Source organism: Phoenix dactylifera, unplaced genomic scaffold, assembly GCF_009389715.1.
Source record: "Phoenix dactylifera cultivar Barhee BC4 unplaced genomic scaffold, palm_55x_up_171113_PBpolish2nd_filt_p 000481F, whole genome shotgun sequence".
NCBI lineage: Eukaryota > Viridiplantae > Streptophyta > Magnoliopsida > Arecales > Arecaceae > Phoenix > Phoenix dactylifera.
The window spans coordinates 304383-329928 of NW_024067902.1; the positions used below are offsets into that span (position 1 = coordinate 304383).

Below are 25546 nucleotides of genomic sequence, written 5' to 3' on the forward strand. Positions count from 1 at the left end.
TTGGGTTTTTAAATTAACTTAGCTAATTAAAACTTTGTGGATGATTAACTAAATACTATAGCCAGTTATTTAATTAAGGCTAAGTGCTGTGAGTAATGTGTGGGGAAGAAGATGAGAGACAATGCACTACAAACACAAAGTTTTATAGTGGTTCGGAGCTAACCCTTGCTCCTACGTCCACTCCCCAAGTCTCACTTGGGAATTTCACTATAACCCCCTTGGATTACAGCCGGTTGTTTTGCAAGCTCACAACCGAACTTGTTGTTTTACGAGCTCACAACGAACTCGGTCGGTTTTCCCAGGCTCACCGACTAGAACCAACCCCGATTGTTTTCCCGGGCTCACAATCAAACCCTTACACTCGTTGGTTTTAAACCGGCTCACCAACCAACCTTAATCCCCTTGATTCAATCCCCCGATTGAATCAAGTAAATACACGAGATAGAAGAAAACAGAAAATAGCTTCTCAAAAAGCAGATTTAAAACAATATAATCGTAAAGGAGTTAGAAGCCCTCAAACGCTTTTAAGATGGTGAAGAGGTGTGGCTTCTGGAACTCCGGTCTCCTCTTGAAAGAGTGATCGACTTGAAAGCAGGAGGAGGAAGCTTTGAATGCTGGGAAGATGTTGGTGGAGCAGTAAATGCAGATCTTCCCTTTTTCTCGTTGAAGAGCACTTAGAGAGCTTGAAGACTTGAATGCTAGGAGTGGAATGTGTGTTCTCTACCTTGCTACAGTCTTCTGTGGCTATTTAAGCCAACCCCCACGGAAACTAGCCGTTACTCTGCTTTTTCTGGCCGTTCTGCACACTCTGCGCAGCCTGACAATGTGACCGTTGGTGGGTTGGAGTCGACTCGCGCGATCAGGAGTCGACTCGGCTGTAGCAGGAGTCGACTCGAGCTTTTCCGGAGTCGACTCGGCAACTGTTTCCAGTTTGAATTAAAGTTGCCGTCTTGACTGGGAGTCGACTCGTCTTGACCCGGAGTCGACTCGCCAACTTCTGGCGCTGACCTGGCAATTTTGGAGTCGGCTCATCCTCTGTAGTCCGTGGATCCAAATTTGAATTTTGTCCACTCGAGTCGACTCGACTGTCCTGGAAGTCGACTCGAATCTCAGAGCCCGAACTCCCGATTCTCTGTCTTTTGGCTCATCCAGTCTTGGAGTCGACTCGAACTTCCTTGGAGTCGACTCGGCTCTCAGTTTCCGAAAGTTGGTCTTCTGCCTTTTGACGTGAAGCTTGTCTTGGAGTCGACTCGAGCTGTCTGGGAGTCGACTCGAATCTCAGAGGCAGTAACATGGTCTTCTGTCTGTCGATGGTCGCACAGTCTCGGAGTCGACTCACGTACAGCGGGAGTCGACTCGAATCTCAGAGTCCATAAAACGCTCTCTGACTTTTTCTTTGTGTACCGCTGGGAGTCGACTCGCGTTCCACTGGAGTCGACTCGAATCTCAGAGTCCATAAAACGCTCTCTGACTTTTTCTGTGTGTACCGCTGGGAGTCGACTCGCATTCCACTGGAGTCGACTCGAATCTCAGACCTGAAAAACTGCTCTTCTGTCCTTCTGTCTGTTTTCAGTCGGAGTCGACTCGTACTGATCAGGAGTCGACTCGAGCTCGTGCCAGTGACCTTGATACGCTTGGAGTCGACTCGTGAAACTCGGGAGTCGACTCGTATCTCAGACATTGGTTCATGCAGACTTCTTAACTTATCCAAAATGCTATGAACCAAGTCTAGAGACACTTGGACAGGATTTTCACTGAAACACTCAATTGAATTCATTAGTAATCACAAGATATACTCAAATGCTTTGAGCTCATCAAAATCAAACGGGGTTTTAATCGATCACTCCACAATCATATATCACTAGTGGAGTTTGCTTACAATAATAGCTATCATTCTAGCATCCAGATGGCACCTTATGAAGCCTTGTATGGAAGAAAATGTCGGTCTCCTCTACATTGGGATGATGTTGGAGAGAAGAAGTTGTTGGGCCCTGAATTAGTTCAAAGTGCTAGGGAGAAGATTCTACTGATCAGGAAAAGGCTCAAGGCAGCTCAAGATAGACAGAAAAGCTGGGCAGATAAGAAAAGAAGAGAAGTGAAATTTCAGGAGGGGGACTTTGTATTCTTAAAGGTTTCACCCTCGAAAGGTGTTACAAGATTTGGAAGACATAGTAAATTGAATCCTCGCTACATTGGACCCTTTGAGATTCTTTCCAGAGTAGGGGAGGTTGCTTACAAACTAGCTGTTAGATGTATGCCCTAGAAGCCAATCTGGCGGACACATTATTAATTCTAGGACATAAATTTGTACTTGACTTTATTATTATTGAATAATAAATGGGCATCTTTTTCATTCATATTGTTTATGTGTCTATGAATCGTCCAAGAAATTAATAAGATGATGATACATATTCTCAAGAGTTGAGAATTTGAGCCATGTATCATTGGTGATTAATTTCTAAATGCTCCTGATCAATGGATCATCACGAGGACGGTGATCGATCCGATCAGTGCACAGATTACTATTCTTCTGGATGGACGAGACTCGAGTCCACAGTGTAGGGACACTGAAGTGATAGTGCAGGTGCTTGTTAGAGAACAAGGGTACTGAGCGTGACCAAGACAAGAAGTCACTTGGATGTCTATCCACTCGTCAGTGACTTGCTTGATGTTGCAGTAGTATGACTGGTCCTTTGACCTGCGGTGCTTCGGCTACTCACAGTGAGGTTATTGTAGTTTGACTACACGTATACATGGTCTCTAGCCATATGGGTCCTTGTAGTGTAGATTGGCTGCAGTAAGTTCACTGTAGGAGTAGGGTATGCACTTACATGGAATCTATCGACCTTGATAGAAGAGGAGTGATCCTATGTGATTTATTAGACTGAGTTCTAAGACCTTGGCCAGGGCAGTAATATAAAGTGGAGAAAGAGTTTTCCACTATCGAACTCAAGTCGAATAAATCTAGACATATGACAGACAACAGAGTTTGACGAGTTATCCATGACCTCCGGTCTGTAGGGATCCACGATAGAAGGACTGTATCATACGATAACTGCACCTAGAGGTTCATCATTCTATTCTACTGGGTGGCCACTACATACTGCTAGGTGTCACTGGTGGATGGTGAGACTCACAGGGATCATCTTGATGGTCGATAAACCCTGATGAGTTGAGTTGAAATTGTTTCAACCCATTGAAAGGAGTTTTCAATGATATTGTGATAGAGATCGCAATATATCTCACTACCAGTCAGAATAGAACCTATGGGGTCACACACATTAGAGGTATTGACCGATCCGATGGTTGAATGTGATTAGGAATCACAAATAATCAATTAGATTGATAAATGGATAACCCGCTAAGAGTTAGTGGTTGGAAGAAGGAACAATTGCAATCGAATTGTAATTTAATTTAATTAATTAAATTTAATTAATTGGACTTGATCACGAGTCCTACTTGGAGTAGGATCCTTGGAGTCCTAATTGGATTAGGATTTCAAATTAAATTAGAATCCTATTTGGAATAGGATTTTTAAAGTCCTAATTGTCTTAGGGCTGAAATTTAATAAGTCCTAATTAGATTAGGATTATTTTAAGTCCTAATTAATTTTAAATTTAATTTAATTAATTTCATGACTTCTAATTAGATTAGGATTGAAGAGTTCAATAGAGTCATGGCTCAATTAAATTCTAATTGGATTAGGAATTGGAGGAAATTGAAATGGGTTCATAAAAATCCTATTTTGACTAGGATTGGACTCATAAAATGAACCCAAACCATCTTGCCACTTAATTTGATTAAATGGCTAATAAAATGGGATATGGGGGAGGGGCCCACGCCCCTCCCCTTGGGAAGTGCGTGGAAGAAAAAGGAGGGGCGTAAGCCCCTCCTTGCTGCCGAATTGGGGAGATAAGGGTGAGCTCCTAAAAATAAGGAGCTCATCCTTATCTCATGGAGAAATAAAAGGAGGAGGGGTTCGGCCCCTCCTCTAATCCCTCTTTTGGTGTTCACGGCAGCAAATAGGACCCCCTTCCTCCTCCTTTCATCTGCAAGCAAGAGAAGAGGAAGAAGAATCCTTGGTGGCTCTCCTCCTTCTTCATTCTTGGTGCCAACAAAAGAAAAGGGAAAAAGGCTGAAAGTGTTTTGTTCTTGTTCCCTTTGATCCGTCTTTCTTCCTCCTCCTCCCTAAGCATTCAAGAGTTGATTGAAAGGGAGGACTTCAGCCATCAAAAGCCATCTCTGCAAGGGAGCTAGCACCCCGGGGAGATACATAGGCTTCGATCGAATCATTACCTTGTGTGGATACCCGTAGAGGCCGGACGCGTGTGCGGCTTCCATCGAACCTTCTACAAATCCACGTAAATCAGATTTGCGGAGACCATCTACCCGCACAAGGTGAAGATCTGATCTTCTTAATGATTTTAAAATGGTTTAAAATAATTTAATTCTAATCTATCTACAAACAAATGGTTTTAAAATACGTTCATGCGATGAACGGATCCCGCATAGTTTTTTCGCTGCAATCTGAAAATTATTCGAAATTTTCATGGCATATGTGGGATGCTAACAGTGATATCAGAGCCATGGTTATGTAGATTAAGATTAGAATTAAATTTTTCAAGGCATTTTAGATCTGAAATTTAAGGGATTATGCTTGCTGAAAATTAAGTATGCAGAATTTTCAGCTTGCTGTTTTTTCTGCATACTAATTAATGGATGCTTAGATTAATGATTCTAATGCATTAATAATGTAATTACAAATGTTTAGAATCAAATCATGCATGATCAGCAAGTCATGAGATGATATAATCAGTTAAATTACAGATCTGAAAATAATTTTTTATGCATGTGATGCGTATGGTGATGATCATGGATGGACCCTTTGAATGTGCTGAAATGTTCTGTGATGTTCTGTGATGCATGTAATTTTAATTTTCAGATGCCTGCGTGCATCTTAAATTCATGTATTAGAGACCTGTGTGTCTCAATGAAAAGGGTTGTAATTTTATTTTTATTTTTATTTAATTTTTAAAGCAATCTGGGATGTAAACTGTGATGTGTGTTGCACGTCGATGGTTGATCGATATGTACATCAACAAGCTCAACATGCGCGGATCAAGATCAAGGGTTGATTGAAGATGGATCAAGGAGTTGATCACAATTGGACCTAGAGGATCAAGATCGAGTCAAGAGTTGAAGACGATCAAACCAATTGACGTGCATGTGCTTGTAAAATGACCCCATCTTGGATCCATGATCATCACCATTTAATTTTATTTTTGATAAATGCTTGGATGTTTAATGCTTATGTCTATGCGGGTAGACTTATATTTGCATGAGATGTGAATACGCGATCGAGTGAGACCTAAATTGAAACCTCCCTAATCAGTCGAGGGTGAACCAACATGAGTTAGTCATATTAGATTAATTGATCTAATTGGTGTCTAGGCAAGCCTATAAGGTGATTACTTAATTAGGACCTTACTCTCTGAGTAAGGGGAGCCTCCCACCTGCTTACCTGGCCAATTGTTCGATTACCTCTTATGAAGAACTCAAGTTGCAAACACTAAGACTTGATTATGCAATATTAAGTCCATAGGTCTTCCACCATAGTAGAGCTGCTAAGGTCTTTTCGGTGTTGATTTGTCTCGGCTGGACATAGTGGGCAAGTTGCATCGGGGGACTGGACCTCTCTATTAGACATGAGATGTTGTGGGGTAAAGGTGGGGTTGGGCACCAATAACTGTTAGGTGAGGACCCAATGACGACTTTATTTCTGCGGTTATATGGTGGGTCTGACTTAACTAAGTAATGGGGCCAATAACTGTTAGGTGAGGTCTTCATGACTTAGAGACCAAGTACCACTGCAATTTGCTTGAGAAACATTGTACAAGAGTTGTACACTCATCCATTTATATGTCACCAATAACTGTTAGGTGAGGCGGCATGTAAATCGGTGAGACCGCAGTACCCACTAAAAATCCTAGTCGCGTAGGATTTTCGTTTCTCCATCAGGGGAGTATGAAGGATTCGAGAAAATAGTGGGAGCATATTTGTTTTAAAAGTCCCTAGAACAAATTTAGTTCAAGTACAAAGTCTAACTAGAATCTTTACTCTCTACAGATCACAATGTCAGCTTCAAACCCTTTGACCCGAATCCTTGAGACCAACAGACTGACCGGAACCAACTATAAAGACTGGCTTAGGAACCTGAAAATTGTTCTGAATTGTGAGAAAATAGGGTATGTGCTCGAAAAAGATATCCCTAGGCTACCAGCACGTCCTACTGATGATCAGCGTGAGACGCATCAGAAATGGACTGATGACGACATTAGGGTCAAGTGCTACATCATGGCATCCATGACTAACGAACTTCAATGCCAGCATGAGAACATAAAGACTGCTAGGGAAATACTGGCTCATCTGCAAGAGTTGTATGGTGAGCAGAGCCGCACTGCACGCTTTGAAGTGTCCAAGAGGCTCTTCAAGGCAAAGATGCGTGAGGGGCAGTCTGTCCACGATCACTGTTTGACTATGATCAAGGACCTCGAGGAACTTGAGAAGCTCGGTATGTCCATGCATAAGGAACTGCAGATAGATCTGATCCTGCAATCCCTTCCTGATTCATTTTGTCAGTTTATAGTAAACTACCATATGAATAAAATTGAATGCGCAAAGACCGAATTGTTGAATATGTTGGTAACTGCTGAAGGGGCCTTGAAAGGTTCAAGGGGCTCTGTTCTGGCTACTGAGCTGACTTCTAGTTCCAAGAGAAAGTCTACTTGGAAGAAAAAGAAGCCTGCAAAGAAGCACAAGAAAGACAAAAAGCCTAAGAAGGAAGTTCATAAGAAAAGGGCTGATGACAAAGGAAAATGTTTCCACTGCAACGTCAATGGCCACTGGAAAAGGAACTGCCCTTCATACCTCGAGAGCCTGAAGAACAAAAAGGACACACCTTCTGAAGGTATGCTAGACTTGCTCGTGATTGAAACTAACCTTACGGTTTCTTCTACTTCTAGTTGGGTTATAGATTCTGGTTCTAGTGCTCATTTGTGCACTACTATGCAGGGTCTAAAGGAAAGTAGGAGGCTGGCGGAAGGTGCAGTGACCCTTCGGGTTGGCAACGGGGCAAGAGTTGCTGCTGTAGCTGTGGGCACCTACCCTCTGCGATTACCGTCTAGATTTAGTTTATTGCTTGGAGACTGTTATTATGTCCCTGCTGCTAGCAGGAATTTGATTTCTGTTTCGTGTTTAGCACAGGATGGTCATGTTTTGACTTTTGACAAAGACTGCTGTTCTATTTATTTCAGAAATAAATTAGTTGCACGTGGTTTCATGATTGACAGTCTCTATCACTTGCATATTGATGTGTCTGTGAATGTGTCTGAGCAAGTAGTGGATGCCATAGGATCTAAAAGATCGAGAGATGAGATAAACCAGAAGTATTTGTGGCACCTCAGGCTTGGCCATATTGGAGAGGACAGAATGAACAAATTGGAGAAAGATGGGTTTCTCGGCCCATTGACTTCTGAGTCATATCCAGTTTGTGAGTCCTGTCTTCAAGGAAAAATGGCTAGATTACCCTTTGTAGGACATGGGGAGAGGACCACTGAAATACTTACCCTGCTACACACTGATGTGTGTGGCCCATTCGATGTGCTAGCCAGGGGTAATTATTCATACTTCATTACCTTTACCGATGACTATTCACGATATGGGTATGTGTATCTTATGAGATACAAATCTGAGTCTTTCGAAAAGTTCAAAGAGTTCAGAAATGAAGTAGAAAAACAGACAGGAAAAACCCTTAAGGTTCTTTGATCAGATCGAGGAGGAGAATACCTTAGTGGGAAATTCCGGGACTATCTCAAGGAGAATGGCATAGTCTCACAATGGACACCTCCGGGTACACCTCAACTCAACGGGGTGTCAGAAAGGAGGAATCGGACTCTATTGGATATGGTCCGATCCATGATGAGCTTCACAGATCTGCCTATGTTTCTTTGGAAAGATGCCTTATTATCCGCGATTTATTTATTGAATAGAATTCCCTCTAAATCCGTTCCTACCACACCGTATGAGATATGGCATGGTAAGAAGCCGAGTCTTGGTCATCTCAAGATTTGGGGATGTCCGGCCCACGTCAAGCGACTACAGGCGGACAAGTTAGAGCCTAGGACCATAAGTGCTCGTTTCATTGGATATCCTAAAGAGTCATTAGGATACAATTTTTACATCTCTGAGGATCACAATGTGTTTGTGAGCCGACATGCCGTCTTTCTGGAAAAACAGTTTATCCTTGATAGAGGCAGTGAGAGAAAAATTGAGCTTGAAGAGAGAGTCTCTAAAAAGCAACGAGTCATGGATCCTATAGAACCTATTCATACAGAGCCAGTACACGTAGTACCTCCTCCACCTCGTAGATCTAGTAGGGTCTCCCATCCTCCCGATAGATACTTAGGTATACTAGTAGAGGACACCGAGAAAATGTTCCTCATGGGAGATAGGGAACATGTACAGGATCCCAATACCTACGACGAGGCGATATCTGATATCGATTCCGAGAAATGGCTGGAAGCCATGAAGTCAGAGATAGACTCCATGTATTCCAACCAAGTCTGGATCTTAGTAGATCCACCAGAAGGTATAGTACCTATTGGATGTAAATGGATCTATAAAAGGAAGATAGGTTCGGATGGAAAGGTAGAGACCTATAAGGCAAGGCTAGTAGCGAAAGGGTATAGTCAGCGCGAAGGCATTGACTATCAGGAGACCTTTTCACCTGTAGCCATGCTGAAATCCATTCGAACATTGCTTGCCATTGCAGCATTTCATGATTATGAAATATGGCAGATGGATGTGAAAACTGCTTTCCTGAATGGATATCTTGATGAAGATATCTATATGGAGCAGCCTTTGGGTTTCACTTCCAGTGATGGTGATCACAAGGTCTGTAAGCTGCAAAGGTCCATCTATGGACTAAAGCAAGCATCTCGGAGTTGGAACACTCGTTTTAATGATGCGATCAAATCGTTTGAGTTCATCAAGAACGAAGAGGAACCGTGTGTTTACAAGAAGGTTAGTGGGAGTACTGTCGTGTTCCTCGTACTGTACGTGGATGACATCCTCCTGATAGGAAATGATATTCCTATGCTAACCTCGGTCAAGGTCTGGTTATCAAAAGAGTTCTCCATGAAAGACCTTGGGGAAGCATCCTACATTTTGGGGATAAAGGTCTATAGGGATAGATCTAAAAGGATGCTTGGCCTATCACAAAAGATGTACATAGAGGAGGTACTGAAGAGGTTCAGTATGAAAAACTCCAAGAGGGGTCTATTACCCCTTAGGCATGGGATTCATCTCTCCAGAAAGATGTGCCCCAACACATCTGAAGAGATTCAACGCATGAGCAGGATTCCTTATGCTTCTGCAATAGGAAGCCTCATGTATGCCATGCTGTGTACACGACCTGATATAGCCCTTGCTGTGAGTGTCACTAGCAGATATCAGTCGAATCCAGGTGAAGAGCACTGGACAGCTGTGAAGAACATTCTTAAGTACTTGAGAAGAACTAAAGATTTGTTCTTGGTTTTTGGAGGATCATCAGAGTTAAAGATAGAAGGATACACAGATTCAGATTTTATGACTGATATTGATGATAGAAAGTCTACATCTGGATATGTGTTCTTGTGCAATGGTGGTACGGTAAATTGGAAGAGTTCCAAACAACCGATCATTGCTGATTCTACCATGAAGCTGAGTATATCGCCGCCTCTGAAGCTGCAAAGGAAGCCTTCTGGTTCAACAAATTCATTGCAGAGCTAGATGTAATGCCATCGGATGCCATCACACTCTACTGCGATAATAATGGTGCCATAGCTCTTGCTAAGGAGCCAAGGTCTCATCAGAAGTCCAAGCACATAGAGCGGCGCTTTCACCTCATACGCGAATACCTCGAGAAGAAATATGTCGAGGTGCAGAGAGTAGACTCCGCGGACAACGTGGCAGACCCGCTCACTAAGTAGTTAAATTAACAGAAGACAGAAGCCCACCTTGAGAAGATGGGACTTAGATATATATCTGATTGGCTTTAGTGCAAGTGGGAGATTGTTAGATGTATGCCCTAGAAGCCAATCTGGCGGACACATTATTAATTCTAGGACATAAATTTGTACTTGACTTTATTATTATTGAATAATAAATGGGCATCTTTTTCATTCATATTGTTTATGTGTCTATGAATCGTCCAAGGAATTAATAAGATGATGATACATATTCTCAAGAGTTGAGAATTTGAGCCATGTATCATTGGTGATTAACTTCTAAATGCTCCTGATCAATGGATCATCACGAGGACGGTGATCGATCCGATCAGTGCACAGATCACTATTCTTCTGGATGGACGAGACTCGAGTCCACAGTGTAGGGACACTGAAGTGATAGTGCAGGTGCTTGTTAGAGAACAAGGGTACTGAGCGTGACCAAGACAAGAAGTCACTTGGATGTCTATCCACTCGTCAATGACTTGCTTGATGTTGCAGTAGTATGACTGGTCCTTTGACCTGCGGTGCTTCGGCTACTCACAGTGAGGTTATTGTAGTTTGACTACACGTATACATGGTCTCTAGCCATATGGGTCCTTGTAGTGTAGATTGGCTGCAGTAAGTTCACTGTAGGAGTAGGGTATGCACTTACATGGAATCTATCGACCTTGATAGAAGAGGAGTGATCCTATGTGATTTATTAGACTGAGTTCTAAGACCTTGGCCAGGGCAATAATATAAAGTGGAGAAAGAGTTTTCCACTATCGAACTCAAGTCGAATAAATCTAGACATATGACAGACAACGGGGTTTGACGAGTTATCCATGACCTCCGGTCTGTAGGAATCCACGATAGAAGGACTGTATCATACGATAACTGCACCTAGAGGTTCATCATTCTATTCTACTGGGTGGCCACTACATACTGCTAGGTGTCACTGGTGGATGGTGAGACTCACAGGGATCATCTTGATGGTCGATAAACCCTGATGAGTTGAGTTGAAATTGTTTCAACCCATTGAAAGGAGTTTTCAATGATATTGTGATAGAGATCGCAATATATCTCACTACCAGTCATAATAGAACCTATGGGGTCACACATATTAGAGGTATTGACCGATCCGATGGTTGAATGTGATTAGGAATCACAAATAATCAATTAGATTGATAAATGGATAACCCGCTAAGAGTTAGTGGTTGGAAGAAGGAACAATTGCAATCGAATTGTAATTTAATTTAATTAATTAAATTTAATTAATTGGACTTGATCACGAGTCCTACTTGGAGTAGGATCCTTGGAGTCCTAATTGGATTAGGATTTCAAATTAAATTAGAATCCTATTTGGAATAGGATTTTTAAAGTCCTAATTGTCTTAGGGCTGAAATTTAATAAGTCCTAATTAGATTAGGATTATTTTAAGTCCTAATTAATTTTAAATTTAATTTAATTAATTTCATGACTCCTAATTAGGTTAGGATTGAAGAGTTCAATAGAGTCATGGCTCAATTAAATTCTAATTGGATTAGGAATTGGAGGAAATTGAAATGGGTTCATAAAAATCCTATTTTGACTAGGATTGGACTCATAAAATGAACCCAAACCATCTTGCCACTTAATTTGATTAAATGGCTAATAAAATGGGATATGGGGGAGGGGCCCACGCCCCTCCCCTTGGGAAGTGCGTGGAAGAAAAAGGAGGGGCGTAAGCCCCTCCTTGCCGCCGAATTGGGGAGATAAGGGTGAGCTCCTAAAAATAAGGAGCTCATCCTTATCTCATGGAGAAATAAAAGGAGGAGGGGTTCAGCCCCTCCTCTAATCCCTCTTTTGGTGTTCACGGCAGCAAATAGGACCCCCTTCCTCCTCCTTTCATCTGCAAGCAAGAGAAGAGGAAGAAGAATCCTTGGTGGCTCTCCTCCTTCTTTATTCTTGGTGCCAACAAAAGAAAAGGGAAAAAGGCTGAAAGTGTTTTGTTCTTGTTCCCTTTGATCCGTCTTTCTTCCTCCTCCTCCCTAAGCATTCAAGAGTTGATTGAAAGGGAGGACTTCAGCCATCAAAAGCCATCTCTGCAAGGGAGCTAGCACCCCGGGGAGATACATAGGCTTCGATCGAATCATTACCTCGTGTGGATACCCGTAGAGGCCGGACGTTTGTTCGGCTTCCATCGAACCTTCTACAAATCCACGTAAATCAGATTTGCGGAGACCATCTACCCGCACAAGGTGAAGATCTGATCTTCTTAATGATTTTAAAATGGTTTAAAATAATTTAATTCTAATCTATCTACAAACGAATGGTTTTAAAATACGTTCATGCGATGAACGGATCCCGCATAGTTTTTCCGCTGCAATCTGAAAATTTGGCATATGTGGGATGCTAACACTAGCTTTGCCACCAGAGTTATCCAGTGTGCATAATGTCTTTCACGTTTCTCTTCTACGGAGATACATTCCTGATCCCAACCATATAGTACAGCACAAGCCCCTGCAGATTGATTGAGACCTGATTTATAAAGAGTATCCTATACGCATCATTGATCATAAGGAGCAGGTCCTGAGGCGACGTATCATCCCCTATGTGAAAGTTCAGTGGAGCAACCATTCGGAGAGAGAGGCCACATGGGAACTTGAGGAGGATATGCGAGCGAGACATCCACAACTCTTTGACAATGCAGGTATGTAAATTTCGAGGACGAAATTTTAATAAGGAGGGGAGAATGTGATAACCGCCTCACTCCCAAGAGAAACGGAGGGGGGGGGGGCATTACACCGTCGATGGTGGGCGGTTACAACCGCCCGCCTTTCCCAGCAATCGGAGGCTTCAAGAAGCCTCGATCGGTGGGGAATTTCATCATCCTCTTCCCTCTTCTCCACTGTCTCTCTCTCTCACAAACCTTCACGGTTGGCAGGATCCGGTGTTAGACCCACGCCATCGGAGCAGAGGGCTGCATCGTCGGAGTAGGAGACGAACGATCCCCTTCAAAGCAGGTAAAGCCCTTCTTCATTTATTTTTTTTTAAGATCCAGCTTAGAGATAAAAAAAAAAAAAGACGGGCGTCGGTCGGGGTGGCCGAGCAGCATCGGTCACAGGCCACGGCGGCCGCAGGCCGTCGGCCGTGAGCACCAGTTGCGGCTGCAGGCGCGGCTGGTGTCGCTGACCGGCCGGGGAGCGCCACCGACTGTGGCTCAGGCCCTCCCCGAGTCCGATCTCCACTCCACGGGAGAAAGAAGGGGAGGAAGAAAAAAAAAAAAAAAAGAATAAGAGAGATGAAGAGGGGGAGGCAGACCGCGGCTACCGAGGCTGCCATAGGCGCAGCTGGTGCCGTCGGCCCCAAGCCGACCCTCTCCCGAGCCTATTCCCCTTCACAGGAGAAGGAAGGGGGAGGAGAAGATTAAAAAAAAAAAAAAAAGACTTACCAGTGGGTGATCCGCAGCCGCAACCGCGGACACCGGCCTCGGCCGTGGGCCGCGGGTCGTCGGCCGTGGGACGCGGGTCGCCGGCAGCGGGAGGCAGACGCGGCCGCGGGCCGCCGATGCGCCCCCGAGCACGACCACGGGCACGGCCGCGGGCCGGCCGCCGGGCGCCATCGGCCGCTGCCTGTTCCTCCCGAGCTCGCCCTCCTCCCTCCATGGGAGAAGAAATGGGAAGAAAAGGGGGAAGGAGAAATCGGGAGAAGAGAAGAGGAGGAGAAGAAAAAGAAAGAAAAAAAAAAGGGAGAAGAAGGTTCGGGAAGGAAGAAGGAAGAAGGAAGAAAAGAAAAAGAAGAAAAGAAGAAAAAGAAAAGAAAAAGAAAAGAAAAGGAAAGGAAAAAAAAAAAGAAAAGAAGTGAGAGACCCTTAACGGGTCCGACCTAACGGGTCTGATCCGGGTACGGATCCGAACCTGTTAGGCTCAAATAAAAAAAACAAAAAAGGGTTTAGCCAAATTTGATTAATACCGAGCCCAGTCAGATTAGGCTAAGTCCGGACGAACCCAAACTATAAATTAGGTTAAATCCGAACCAAATTAAACCCAATTGAGTTGGATCTGAACCTAATTAAGCTGAGTTAGTCTCAGCAGACCCAAATTGAATATGAATCAAGCCCAATTCAAAACCAGTTTAACTAAATTGAGACCGAATTGACTTTGGGCTGACCCTGACTCAAGCCTAGATGAGCCACATTGACCCTGGACCAAAATTAAACTTAATTGGACTTGAAATTGAGCCCAATAACATAATCAGAAGACCAAATTGACCCGATAGGGCTAGACCCAATCAGGAACCGAGCCCAATTCTTTAATTAAAGACCCAATTGACCTACGTGAACCCAATCTGGTTCTAAATCGAGGCCAAGGGCTCTAAATTAAATAAATTGGACTTGAGATCCAAGCAAGTAAATTCATGTTATGATAAATTAGAAAATTATAAAATAAATAGAGAATAATGCGACCCTTATGTGATTTATTTAGGTGATCAAGGATTTGTCACCCGGACGTAAGAAATTGGAAAGCATATTGCAGTAAGTAACCTTGGCACTGATCTTAAAGTTTTTAAATTACTGTTTATTCATCATTATGAAAATGTATTGCTTATGATATATTTTCCTCAAAATTAGGATCAAGTATATGATTGCATGTGATACATGAATTTGATTAAAGAGCATCCTTCATGAATATTTGATGATGTATGAGTTATGAAATTATGATTATGTTAAATTGTATGAAAAATGATATTTGAGGCATGGTTATGCATTTTAAATTATATAATGCCATTTATCATTTTCAAACCTATTTATGATGATTATGATTTATGAAAGAAAAAGAATATGATTTATGAACTCTCAGATAGCTATGACCACCTCTAGAAATAGAGGCCAGTCGACACCCTGGAGCTAGCATCCAAAGAATAACAGGCCCTCTGCCAACGGGTTAAAGTTGGTAACGAATAACAGAATTAGTCGACTAAGATTAACAGGCCCTGTCACGGGATTATAGTGACCATAGCAGCACATCTGTCTGAGAGTATGTTTTATAAAGTATGGATAAATGGCAATATTTTTATATGACTTGCATTATCATGATTATAAACTTTTATGGATAGAACATGCATTGCTTTATGACCTGATTTGTGTATATCATCTATAAAATATTTTATTTTACATCAACTGTTGGCTTTTTAATCACTGCATTGGCATAATTGTACTTGATCCAATAAGATAGTACCTGGTTACTTACTGAGCTGTGTAGCTCATACCTTTTATCTATTTTTTTCCTACAGATGATTAAGACCACTAGGAGCAGGGAGCTTGATGTTATTCAGGGTTGGGGTAATTGAAAATGTTATGTAATAATCAGATTTTAGAAGCTCTGTACTGTTCCAACTTCATGAACAATGTTATGATATTAGTAAATGAAACTATTTATTTTTATTATGAAATTTTATGTGGCTTCGTGTTATTGTGTGCATAAGATAGCAATAGCACGGCCGTGTCATGATCCGGATTTGGGGCGTGACATTTTGTAACAACCCAGGACCTCACCCAAAATAGCTAGCCGGAAGTTATTGTTTGGGTTCCTTGATCCTGTATAAGTACACAAGATCTACCCAGCGAATAACCGATGTGGGACTAAACACACGCCCGCACGGGTCCTCACATATTCCCCCCGTTCAAGCCCTGACGTCCTCGTCAGGCTAAGGGTTCAAATCCATTCAAATCTAATCACAAACACCACGATCGGTCCGTGGTCAACCCCAATGGATCCGTGCTGCAGTGTCCCCTAGTCCACATAAGTTATGGGCCGGGTCCGCTCTGATACCATTTGTAACAACCCAGGACCTCACCCAAAATGGCTAGCCGGAAGATTATTGTTTGGGTTCCTTGATCCTGTATAAGTACCCAAGATCTACCCAGCGAATAACCGATGTGGGACTAAACACACGCCTGCACGGGTCCTCACAGTGGGACTCACCATCATTCCCTTGAGCGAATCCATCATTGGATTATGCAATAGCTGTTTCGAGGTGCATGAATAGAGTTTGGAGTGCTTTGAGATCCATGCAGAATGATCCAACGGTTGACATCACTAAAGAAGATTAATCATTCTTTCGCATGAAAGATACCACCCGAAACCAATCTGAAGGTACTCCTTGGCCGCCAGATTTGAACCACCTTCCATATTATAGATTCTATTGTGTTACAAGGAACGAACTTGATTCTTCCCTTTCTAGAATGTATCACATTTTTATTTTCTTTATTTAATCTTGCTATGTTGAACTCACATTCTCTTTTCGAAAGAGCCTATTTTTGCTAAGATTCAGACAAATTTAGAGATAATTTGAGCTATTGGATATAATTTATTATCTCTAAACTTCTTAGGCACCAAAAAGTATATGATTTAAGACCATTGACCTATAAATCAAGTGGTCGAAAAAATATACATTATTTCATATTTTTTAAACTGTCCAATTTTTTTATCACTTGATGCATATGCTGAAGATCTCTAAGTCATATGATTTTTAGTATGGAAATAATTTAACAACTCTAGTTATTAGTGTGGGGCTCCATCGTTCTATCTAGATCTGACCAAAGATCAAATTTGAGTGAAGATCCACTCAAGTGTACCCAAATCTCTCTCTCTCTCTCTCTCTCTCTCTCTCTCTCTCTCTCTATATATATATATATATATATATATATATATATATATATATATATATATATATATATATATATATATATATATGCGCACATATATACACATAGAGAGAGAGCGAAAAGTAAACTTCGTTATATGACTCAAGTGGATCTCCACTCGAATCGGATCAGCTTTAGATCGAACAAGGGAGGTTCCACATTGATGATCCGAGCCATTAGATGTGATCTACTATCTTTATATTATTTACTTATCAAAAAATTTATGATTTGGAGACTTCTAGCCTACGCGTTAAGTGTTAAAAAAACTTGCTTATCAAACCAACTCTGTAAGCTATATCAAGCCTTGTGCAGGTTAAATACCTCAAGCTACCAACTATTCTCTTGAAGTATCTAGGATCCATAGCTGAATCATGATATTTTCTGGATAGTTTGGTTCCAACTTCAACTAGAGTATGCACAGGATTGCAGTCAAAAATATTAAACTTCTTCAAAATTTCTACAGCATACCTCTTTTAACAGAGAAAATTTGTATATTTGCTTAGCACAACCTCAACCCAATAAATTACGACATCATTACCAAATCGGACATATCAAATTCTTTCACCACTGCTCACTTGAATTCTTCAATCATGCTAAGGTTGTTTCCTGTAAAAACTAAGTCATCAACATAAAAGGCACACAATCAGTACATCATTGGAAACTCCAATTTTCACATATAAAGCATACTCATACAAGCATTTTTCAAACCCATTTTCTTGGAAGGACATATATTAATGCACTTATTCTATACTCTTGGAGCTTGCTTCAACACGAATAAAGTTTTTTTTAAACCAATACACTTTTCCTTCACTCCCTTTCTTCATGAAATTCAGCGGTTGTTTGACATATACTTCTTCATCAAGTGGACCATTCAACAATGCTAACTTTATGTTTATTTGATGAATCTTCCAGTACTTTTGTGCAGGTAAAGCAATAAATAATCTAACAGTTATATTCTGGCAATTGGAGAAAAAAGCTCTTTGATAATCAAGTTTAGGACGTTGCTCATAGCCCTTTGCTACCACTCGCTTTGTACCATTCAACTTCACCACTTTGTTTGATTTTTCTCTTGAAAACCCAGTTCACATCAATCGCTTTGTGTCCTCATGGAATACTTTTGAGTTTCCACGTATCATTTCTCTGTATCTCTTCATTCATGGCTTCCACCCATTTGTCACTTTTGGCCATTTCTTCATAAGAGGATCATAATCTGCAAATATCATAAAGTGAACTAATTCTTCATCATCATTAATTGTATCCTCATCTATAACCTCAAATTCTCTTAGCCGTATGTATGGTTGTCGCACTCCTCCTGGCCTCTTATTAAGTGGGGCTTGCATCATTGAAGCTTCAACTAAGGGGGCAGCTTGTGTCTCTCTATTTGCAGTGGGGATTACATCTTGAGGAGCTTCATCTTCAATTTCAATTAAGTGTGGATTTTGTTGCAAGTATTGCTATGTTGCTTCATCCCAATGCTACATGCTTTCTTCATAAAAGATGACATCTCTACTCAAAATCATTTTATTCGTAGTAGGATTGTACATTTGTACAGCTTGTACCCCATGGCAGAATTTGTAGCCAATAAATACAACCTTCTCTCCTCTATCATCCAGTTTTCTCCCTCCTTCACTAGGAACATGAACATAGGCAATCGAGCCAAATAATTTGAGATGCTTTACACTTGGCCTGAATCCACTCCAACCATCTTCCAGTGTGACATTTTATACAAAGCTCCTGGTAGATCTGTTCAACAAATAAACAGCATATGAGATAAATTCAGCCCAAAAACTATTTAGCATAACTTTGGCCTTTAGCATGCTCCTGGTCATGTCCATGATGGTCCCATTCTTTCTCTCAACAACTCCATTATGATTTGACATGTGAGGAATGGTGATTTCATACTCAATTTCTTGATCTGCATAATAGTCCTCAAATTCTTTAGAAGTGTATTCACACCCACTATTAGTTCTTAAAATTTAAAAACATAACCACTTTCCTTTTCAACTAATGCCTTGAAATACTTGACATTATCAAAAACTTCAGGTTTTCTCTTCAAAGAATAAATCCATATTTTCCTACTAAAATTTTCTATGAAGTAAGAAAATATCGATTTTTCTCAATGGATGGAGCATTCATTGAACCACATGCATCGGAATGCACTAATACTAGTGGTTTTGGGACACGCCGGACATTTACTCCTAAAAGTAGGCTTCTTTGCTGCTTTCCAAAAACACATCCCTCACAAAATTATTCAGGATAATCTATCATAGGTAGGCTCTTCACCATATATTTTTTGGCAACAAATTTGGTCTCCGAAAAATTTAAATGACCAAATCTAAGATGCCACAACCATGACTCATCTTTTACAGTAGCACTCAAGTAACGATAAACATGACTCTTAATTTCTACTAGAAACATGCAATTCTTTGACAATGGAGCCTTTAGATACCTCTATCATCATAAATGGCAAGCAATATGCTTATTATCCCACTGCATATCATACCCCATTTCAATATATTATCCTGGACTGAGTAAATTACGCTTCGTGGCAGGAATAAAAAACACATCAGAAATACATGAATGATTACTATTTTTTAGTTGAATAAAAATCCTCCTTTTACCTATTACTGGCACCATATTGTCATCTACAAATCTGACTACAGTCCACACTGATTCATCCAAATCAACGAACAACTCCTTGCTTCTGGTCATGTGGTTGGTGCAGCCAGTGTCAAGGAACCAAGTATCTTTGCCTCCATCTTCCTCTTTTGAAGAAACGAGCTTATTCTCCAGACTGATCTTCTTTTTGAAATCTGCACTCAGATGCGTAATGCCCATAAGGATAACATTTATAGCATTTAACATTTAGCTTGTCGACCATCATCCATGTCCTCTTTGCGAGCTTCATTGACCTGAGTCAGATTGGTGACCATCTGATTAGTAAAAACTCATTCCTTCTATTTATTATACCATAACCATGACCATGAGTGCTTCTACCACCACATCCTCTACAATTACCTCGCTGGCCTCTACCACGGCCTCTACTATTTCCATAGCTTTTCAGCACCAATATCATCATTGCTTGCATCCGATCCCTAACTCAACCTCGACTCAGCTGAATCAAACCAACGGTAACTGGTTACATGGGAGGGATGCAAAACCCGGCCGAGCGGCGAGATTAGGTCGGCGCCGTCGCGAATCAATCGGCGAAGCATGCAAGGATTCCCAGAACCCTCGCCCCTTTTCCTTTTTCTCATCCCGTTTCTCTCCCTCAAATTCCTTTCTACCTCCTCAACCCTTGACCTTGCGCCAGCCTCTTTCTCCTTGCTGGATTCCAAGCATTGAGTTTCCATTCCAATCCCGGCAAGCTCGTGTAGGAATTCTTTATCTTTTTCTTCTTCTCTCTCTATTCCACCCTCTGAAGGCTTGCACATCGACATCCCGCCGGATTCCACCACCCGGCGGCGATCGATCCCGAGTTTGTCTTTGGGGTACCGATCCCATAGACTCATTTCACCAATTTTTTTCCCTACTTCCAACCATCGCTCATCTTGCCGGCAGGGTGGCCGGACATTGCGACTCACTCGAGCGGCCGATCTGAGCCAAGCCGACCGCCAAATCCCTTATTTTCTTGGTCGAGAAGTCCCTGTTCTGGAACTGCCCTGTTTTGACCCTTCTCCTTCCTCCCATCGCCATCATGCCTGACGCCGCCTGTGGATCCTCCGCCTACCTATGGTGTCATCGTAGATGGGTCCCAACCCCCTCCATTTCACTTCCCTCGTCCCTTTCCCTCTCACACTTTTTCCTTTCTTTTCCTCTTTTTATTATTATTATTATTATTATTATGAATGAATCATACATAACGGACACGAGTGCACTCAAAAAAAAAAAAAATAAAAAAAAAATTCACCGGATAGTTCCTTCTCCCCCAGCCATAAGGTTTCCCCACAGTGGTTAGCTATATAGGAGGGTATCTAATCTACTGTCCCGTTTGCCTCTCGATACACAAGCTTGGCCTGCAGGGCCATCCTCCTTCACCATCTTCCGAATATTTCTAAATAGCGGATGGTATGTGGGAGACCTTACGGATCTGATCCCAATCTTGAGAAGATGAACCGCCTCAAACTACAATACCTGGAGACTTTTCTTGGATGCTAAAGGCGTGGATCACTGGTTCTTTAATGGTAGTAAAGAACAAGAGCTAAGCGAAAATAGGCTCTTCTTCCTTATGGCCTAGGGTTCTTAGGGACGGCGGCTTACATGCATAAGAGGAAGAGAAGAGAAGAGAAGAAAATAGGGTTTTCAGGGAGAAAGGAGTATCATCTAATTTCATTCCCCATACACAAAAGACGTGAGTGTATACATACATAGTTACTCATGACCCAAATCCAAAAACTCCCCTAGGCTAAAGCACGTGAGAAAGCACTCAACCCAAGCCCATGTACACCCATGACTTGCATGCTCTCTCTCCCTTTGAGCCTAAACCTAGCCCAATAATAGTTAGCCACCTCAAGATCCAAGTACTTGAGTCTCAAGCAGGTAGAAGACTAAATTCCGTCTCTACCTAAATCTGAAACAGACCAGGGGTCGACCCTTTAACAGCATGAGTCGACCCTTGCTCTTCAGGAGTCGACTCTTTAACAGCATGAGGCGACCCTTGCTTTTCAGGAGTCGACTCTTTAACAGCATGAGCCAACCTTTGCTCTTTAGGGGTCAACTCTTTAACAGCATGAGTCGACCCTTACACTATTTTTTCTGCAGTTTCTTGCATTCCTTGCTTTGGATGCACCACACTTGTGCCCACAATCTCCACCTTGGTGCTCCAAAGCCTCCGCAAGCTCCACCTGGTTCGTCAACCCCATCAACCCCACATAAGAGAGAAAACTATCCCGTATAAGAATCTTCGTAAGTGTATCCGACTGGTTCTTCTTCGTATGAACTTTCACCAACATCATTTCACCATCCTCCACTAACTCTCTGATCTTGTGGTACCTCGCGTCTATATACTTTGTGCGACCATGATAGACTGGATTCTGAACCAATTGCGGAGTACTCTGACTGTCGCTGTGTAGCACCACTGTACTCTGCTTCACCCCCATCTCCTAAATGAGTCTCTTGAACCAAAGAGCCTCCTTGGCAGCCTTTGTGATCCCTATGTACTCGGCCTCTGTGGTGGACAAGGCCATGATAGGTTGAAGGGTTGATCTCCATGAAACCGGTCCACTAAACATACTGAACACATAACCTGTAGTAGACCTCCTCGTATTTAGATCACCTGCAAAATTTGCATCCACAAACTCTTGCAATGGACCTGAAAACTCCCTTGAGGCATTGGAGTTCCTCCCATGTCCATCTTGCTGCTCAAAAGTCAGACCAAGTTTCCGAGTTCCTTGTAGATATCGAAATATCCACTTTAGTGTCTGCCAGTGCTCCTTCCCCGGGTTTGCCATATACTTGCTCACCTGGCTCACTGCATGTGCTATGTCTGGCCTACAACACACCATAGCATACATCATGCTGCCCACGACATTGGCATATGGAACTCTATCCATGTACTCTTTCTCCTCATCCGTCTGGGAGGACTGCAACTTCGAAAGAGACATGTGGCTTGCAAGCGGTGTTCCAACTGATTTAGATTTATCCATCCAAACCTAATCAAAACCTTCTGAATGTATCCTCCCAATGACAAGTGGAGGACACCTTCATTTCTATCTCTACAAATCTCCATTCCATGAATTTTCTTGGAAGGATCTAAATTTTTCATCTCAAATTCTGCTGACAATGCTGATTTCAGCTCATTCACTGCATTGATACTCCTGCTGGCAATGAGCATATCATCCACATGTAGAAGCAAATATAGAGCATTCTCCTCATCCACTTCCTTCACATAGACACAATTATCATGCTCACATCTGAAAAATTCAAGGCTAAGAACAAATGTATCAAACCTCTTATACCACTTTCGGGGTGACTGCTTCAAACCGTAAAGAGATCTCTTCTGTAGATACACCTTTTCTTCCAACCCCGGTTGTCTGAAACCAGCTGGTTGCTGCATGTATATCCTCTCCTCTAGGCTCCCATGTAAGAATGCCGTCTTCACATCCATCTGCTCCAATTCCATATCATACTGTGCTACCAAAGACAATAACACCCGAATTGAAGCATGTCGCACTACCGGAGAGAATACCTCTGTGTGGTCCACTCCCTCTCTCTGTGAATACCCCTTGGCTACTAGCCTTGCCTTGTACCTAACTCCACTTTGCTCTGAAGGCACCTCTTTCTTTGTGAAAACCCATTTAGAACCAATGGCCCGAGCACCTTCCGGTTGATCCACAAGCTGCCATGTCCCGTTCTTCTCAAGAGATTGCATCTCTTCCATCATGGTTTGAATCCATGATTCCCTTTCAGAGCTCTCCATGGCCTCTTCAAATGTCTCTGGATCTCCATTTGCAGTGATGAGAGCATAGGAGATGGTCTCATCAATGCCATACCTGATAGGCTTAAAGATGATATGTTTTTGCCTGTGCGATGCCACTCCCCTAACAAGGTCCCTCAAACCGGAACTCTATGGCTCTACCTGCACCTCTTCCTGGACTGATGGCCCTCCTAGCTGGTCCTCCACACGTGTGGGAACATGCCTACCAAATTTCATCTCAAAAGAAACACGTTTCGAGATAGAATTTGAAGGAATATCACCTGTTAGTGAGTGTTGTCCACTGCTGTCCTGTCCAGCCTTTTGCGCTTCATCTGCTACTCCCGGCCTCTTCAGGATGCTCTCTTCATCAAAGATAACATTTTTACTGATGGTGGATTTCTGTGAATGAGGATCCCATAGCAAATAACCCTTGATCCCTTATGGATATCCGATGAAGACCATCTTCTGCGATTTTGGATCAAGTTTGCTTCTTTCGGTTGCCTCCACTAATGCTTAGGCCGGGCAACCAAATACCTTTAGGTGGCCAAGCTCCATCTTCTTTCCACTCCAGATCTCCTCTGGAATGCCTCCATCAAGTTTTCTATTGGGGGACCTGTTAACAAGAAAACAAGAGAAAGTTATCGCATCACCCCAAAATATTTTGGGAAGTGATGTCTGCAGCCTCAAACTCCTAGCCTTCTCTGTCAATGTACGGTTCATCCTCTTGGCCACACCATTCTGTTGGGGAGTCATCCTCACTGTGAAATGGCGTTTGATCCCATTCTTCTCACAGTATCTTCTGAACTCAAAGCTTGTGTACTCCCCTCCATTGTCAGACCTCAGGTACCTTACTGACTGCCCTGTTTCTTTTTTAACTTCAGCCCTCTAGGATTTAAACCGAGCAAACACCTCTGATTTTTCTCTAGTCAGATAGACCCATACCTTCCTGGAGAAGTCATCAATGAAGGTCAAAAAATACCTTGTTCCACCTCTAGCTGAAACAGGCGCCGGTCCCCAAACATCCGAGTGAACTAGCTGTAGAACGCCTTCACTCCGCTTGAAACTGTTGGCAAACTTTACCCTATGCTGTTTGCCATAAATGCAAGGCTCACATATGTTATTTCCTTCCTTTTCAACTACTGGAATCAGACCCTCTTACCGAGTTTTGTGAGCTCTCTGTCGCTCATGTGACCCATCCAATAGTGCCACAGTTTGTAGACCAACTGCTTCTCCTGTGCTGCCGCCAACACCTCTGCACCATCTGTCACCACTGAGTCTTCCATCTCATAGAGATTATTGGCCATCCTTCTGCCCTTCATCACCACCAAGGCCCCCTTAGTGATCCTCAAACAGCCGCTGCCCGGTTGGCTACCAAAAGCACACCCGTGCTTCTCCAAGTAGCCTAATAAAATCAGATTTTTCTTCAACTCCGGGACATGCTTGGTATTGGTCAATGTTCTGATGACTCCATCATACATCCTCACCTTAATGGTGCCTACCCCAGCAACCTTGCAAGGATGATCATCACCTAAACTCACACTCCCTCCATCGATTTTCTCATAGGTATCAAACCACTCCCGATGTGAAGTGTAGTGATGCGAACATGCTGAATCCAATGTCCACCGACTGTCTTCCTTCATGTGACCATCTGAAACAACCAGGATATCATCTCCACTGTCTTCAGATGTAAGAGCACCACCATGACTGGCCGAACCACCCTTTGAAGAGTTTTTTTCCTTATCAGATTTCAGCAAAGGACAATTTCTCCTTATGTGACCAATCTGATGACACTTATAGCACTTCCAAGCCTTCTGCTTGCCCCGAGACTTAGATCTGCCCTTGGACTTCTCTCTAATCCTTTCCCGAGGCCTCCCTTACCTCTCATTAATAGCAAGAACCTCTGAGTTAGAACTCCCCTTGCATTTTTTCTTCCTTTGCTTATTAGACCGAAGAACACCAATCACCTCTTCATAATTCAGGGTGTTTTTCCCATACACCAGGGTAGTGATCAACCCATCATATGATCCTGGAAGAGAACACAGTAGTAGAAGGGTCCTATCTTCTTCCTCAATCTTCACATCAAGGCTCATGACCTCTGAGCAAACTTGATTGAATTTCTAAATATGAGAAATCAAATCTCCTCCCTCCGGCATCCGCAGACTATACAACTGTTTCTTCAACCACAGTTTATTTGTCATGCTCTTGCCCATGTAGGTGTTCTCTAACCTCTCTCATAGCCCTCTGGCCGTTGTCTTTGAACAAATCTCAGGTAGTACCTGAACAGCCAAGCACATACGAATCGTGCTAAAAGCAATCTCTTCTAACTCCTCCCAGTCTTCCAAACTAATCCTTTCCGGTCTTTCCCTAACCAAGACCTTATAGATCCGCTGTTGCACCAGCAAATCCTTCACTCTTTGC

At 42.5% G+C, this 25546-nt stretch overlaps 1 protein-coding gene and 1 long non-coding RNA gene across 3 annotated transcripts in view; one reads left to right on the forward strand and one right to left on the reverse strand.

Annotated features, from left to right (window-relative positions):
• LOC120106162 overlaps nucleotides 1-15458 on the forward strand; it is a 28629-nt gene extending 13171 nt beyond the window's left edge. The window contains exons 1-4 of one of the 2 annotated variants that reach the window (XR_005508381.1): nucleotides 12816-12880; nucleotides 12952-13030; nucleotides 14492-14541; nucleotides 15300-15458. Coding sequence is in view for 1 of the 2 variants with exons in the window: in XM_039119060.1 (XP_038974988.1) it covers nucleotides 15300-15307 (8 nt within the window). In the remaining variant the exon portion in view is untranslated. Of the gene's footprint in view, nucleotides 1-12815; nucleotides 12881-12951; nucleotides 13031-14491; nucleotides 14542-15299 lie in introns of those variants that run through there. The other variant, XM_039119060.1, reaches the window with a different exon arrangement.
• A 1862-nt stretch (nucleotides 15459-17320) lies between these two features.
• LOC120106163 lies at nucleotides 17321-20424 on the reverse strand. The gene is made up of 2 exons (XR_005508382.1): nucleotides 19335-20424; nucleotides 17321-18628 (listed from the first exon to the last, which is right to left on the reverse strand). It is a non-coding gene; the product is annotated as an uncharacterized LOC120106163 (long non-coding RNA).
• Nucleotides 20425-25546: the final 5122 nt, after the last annotated feature.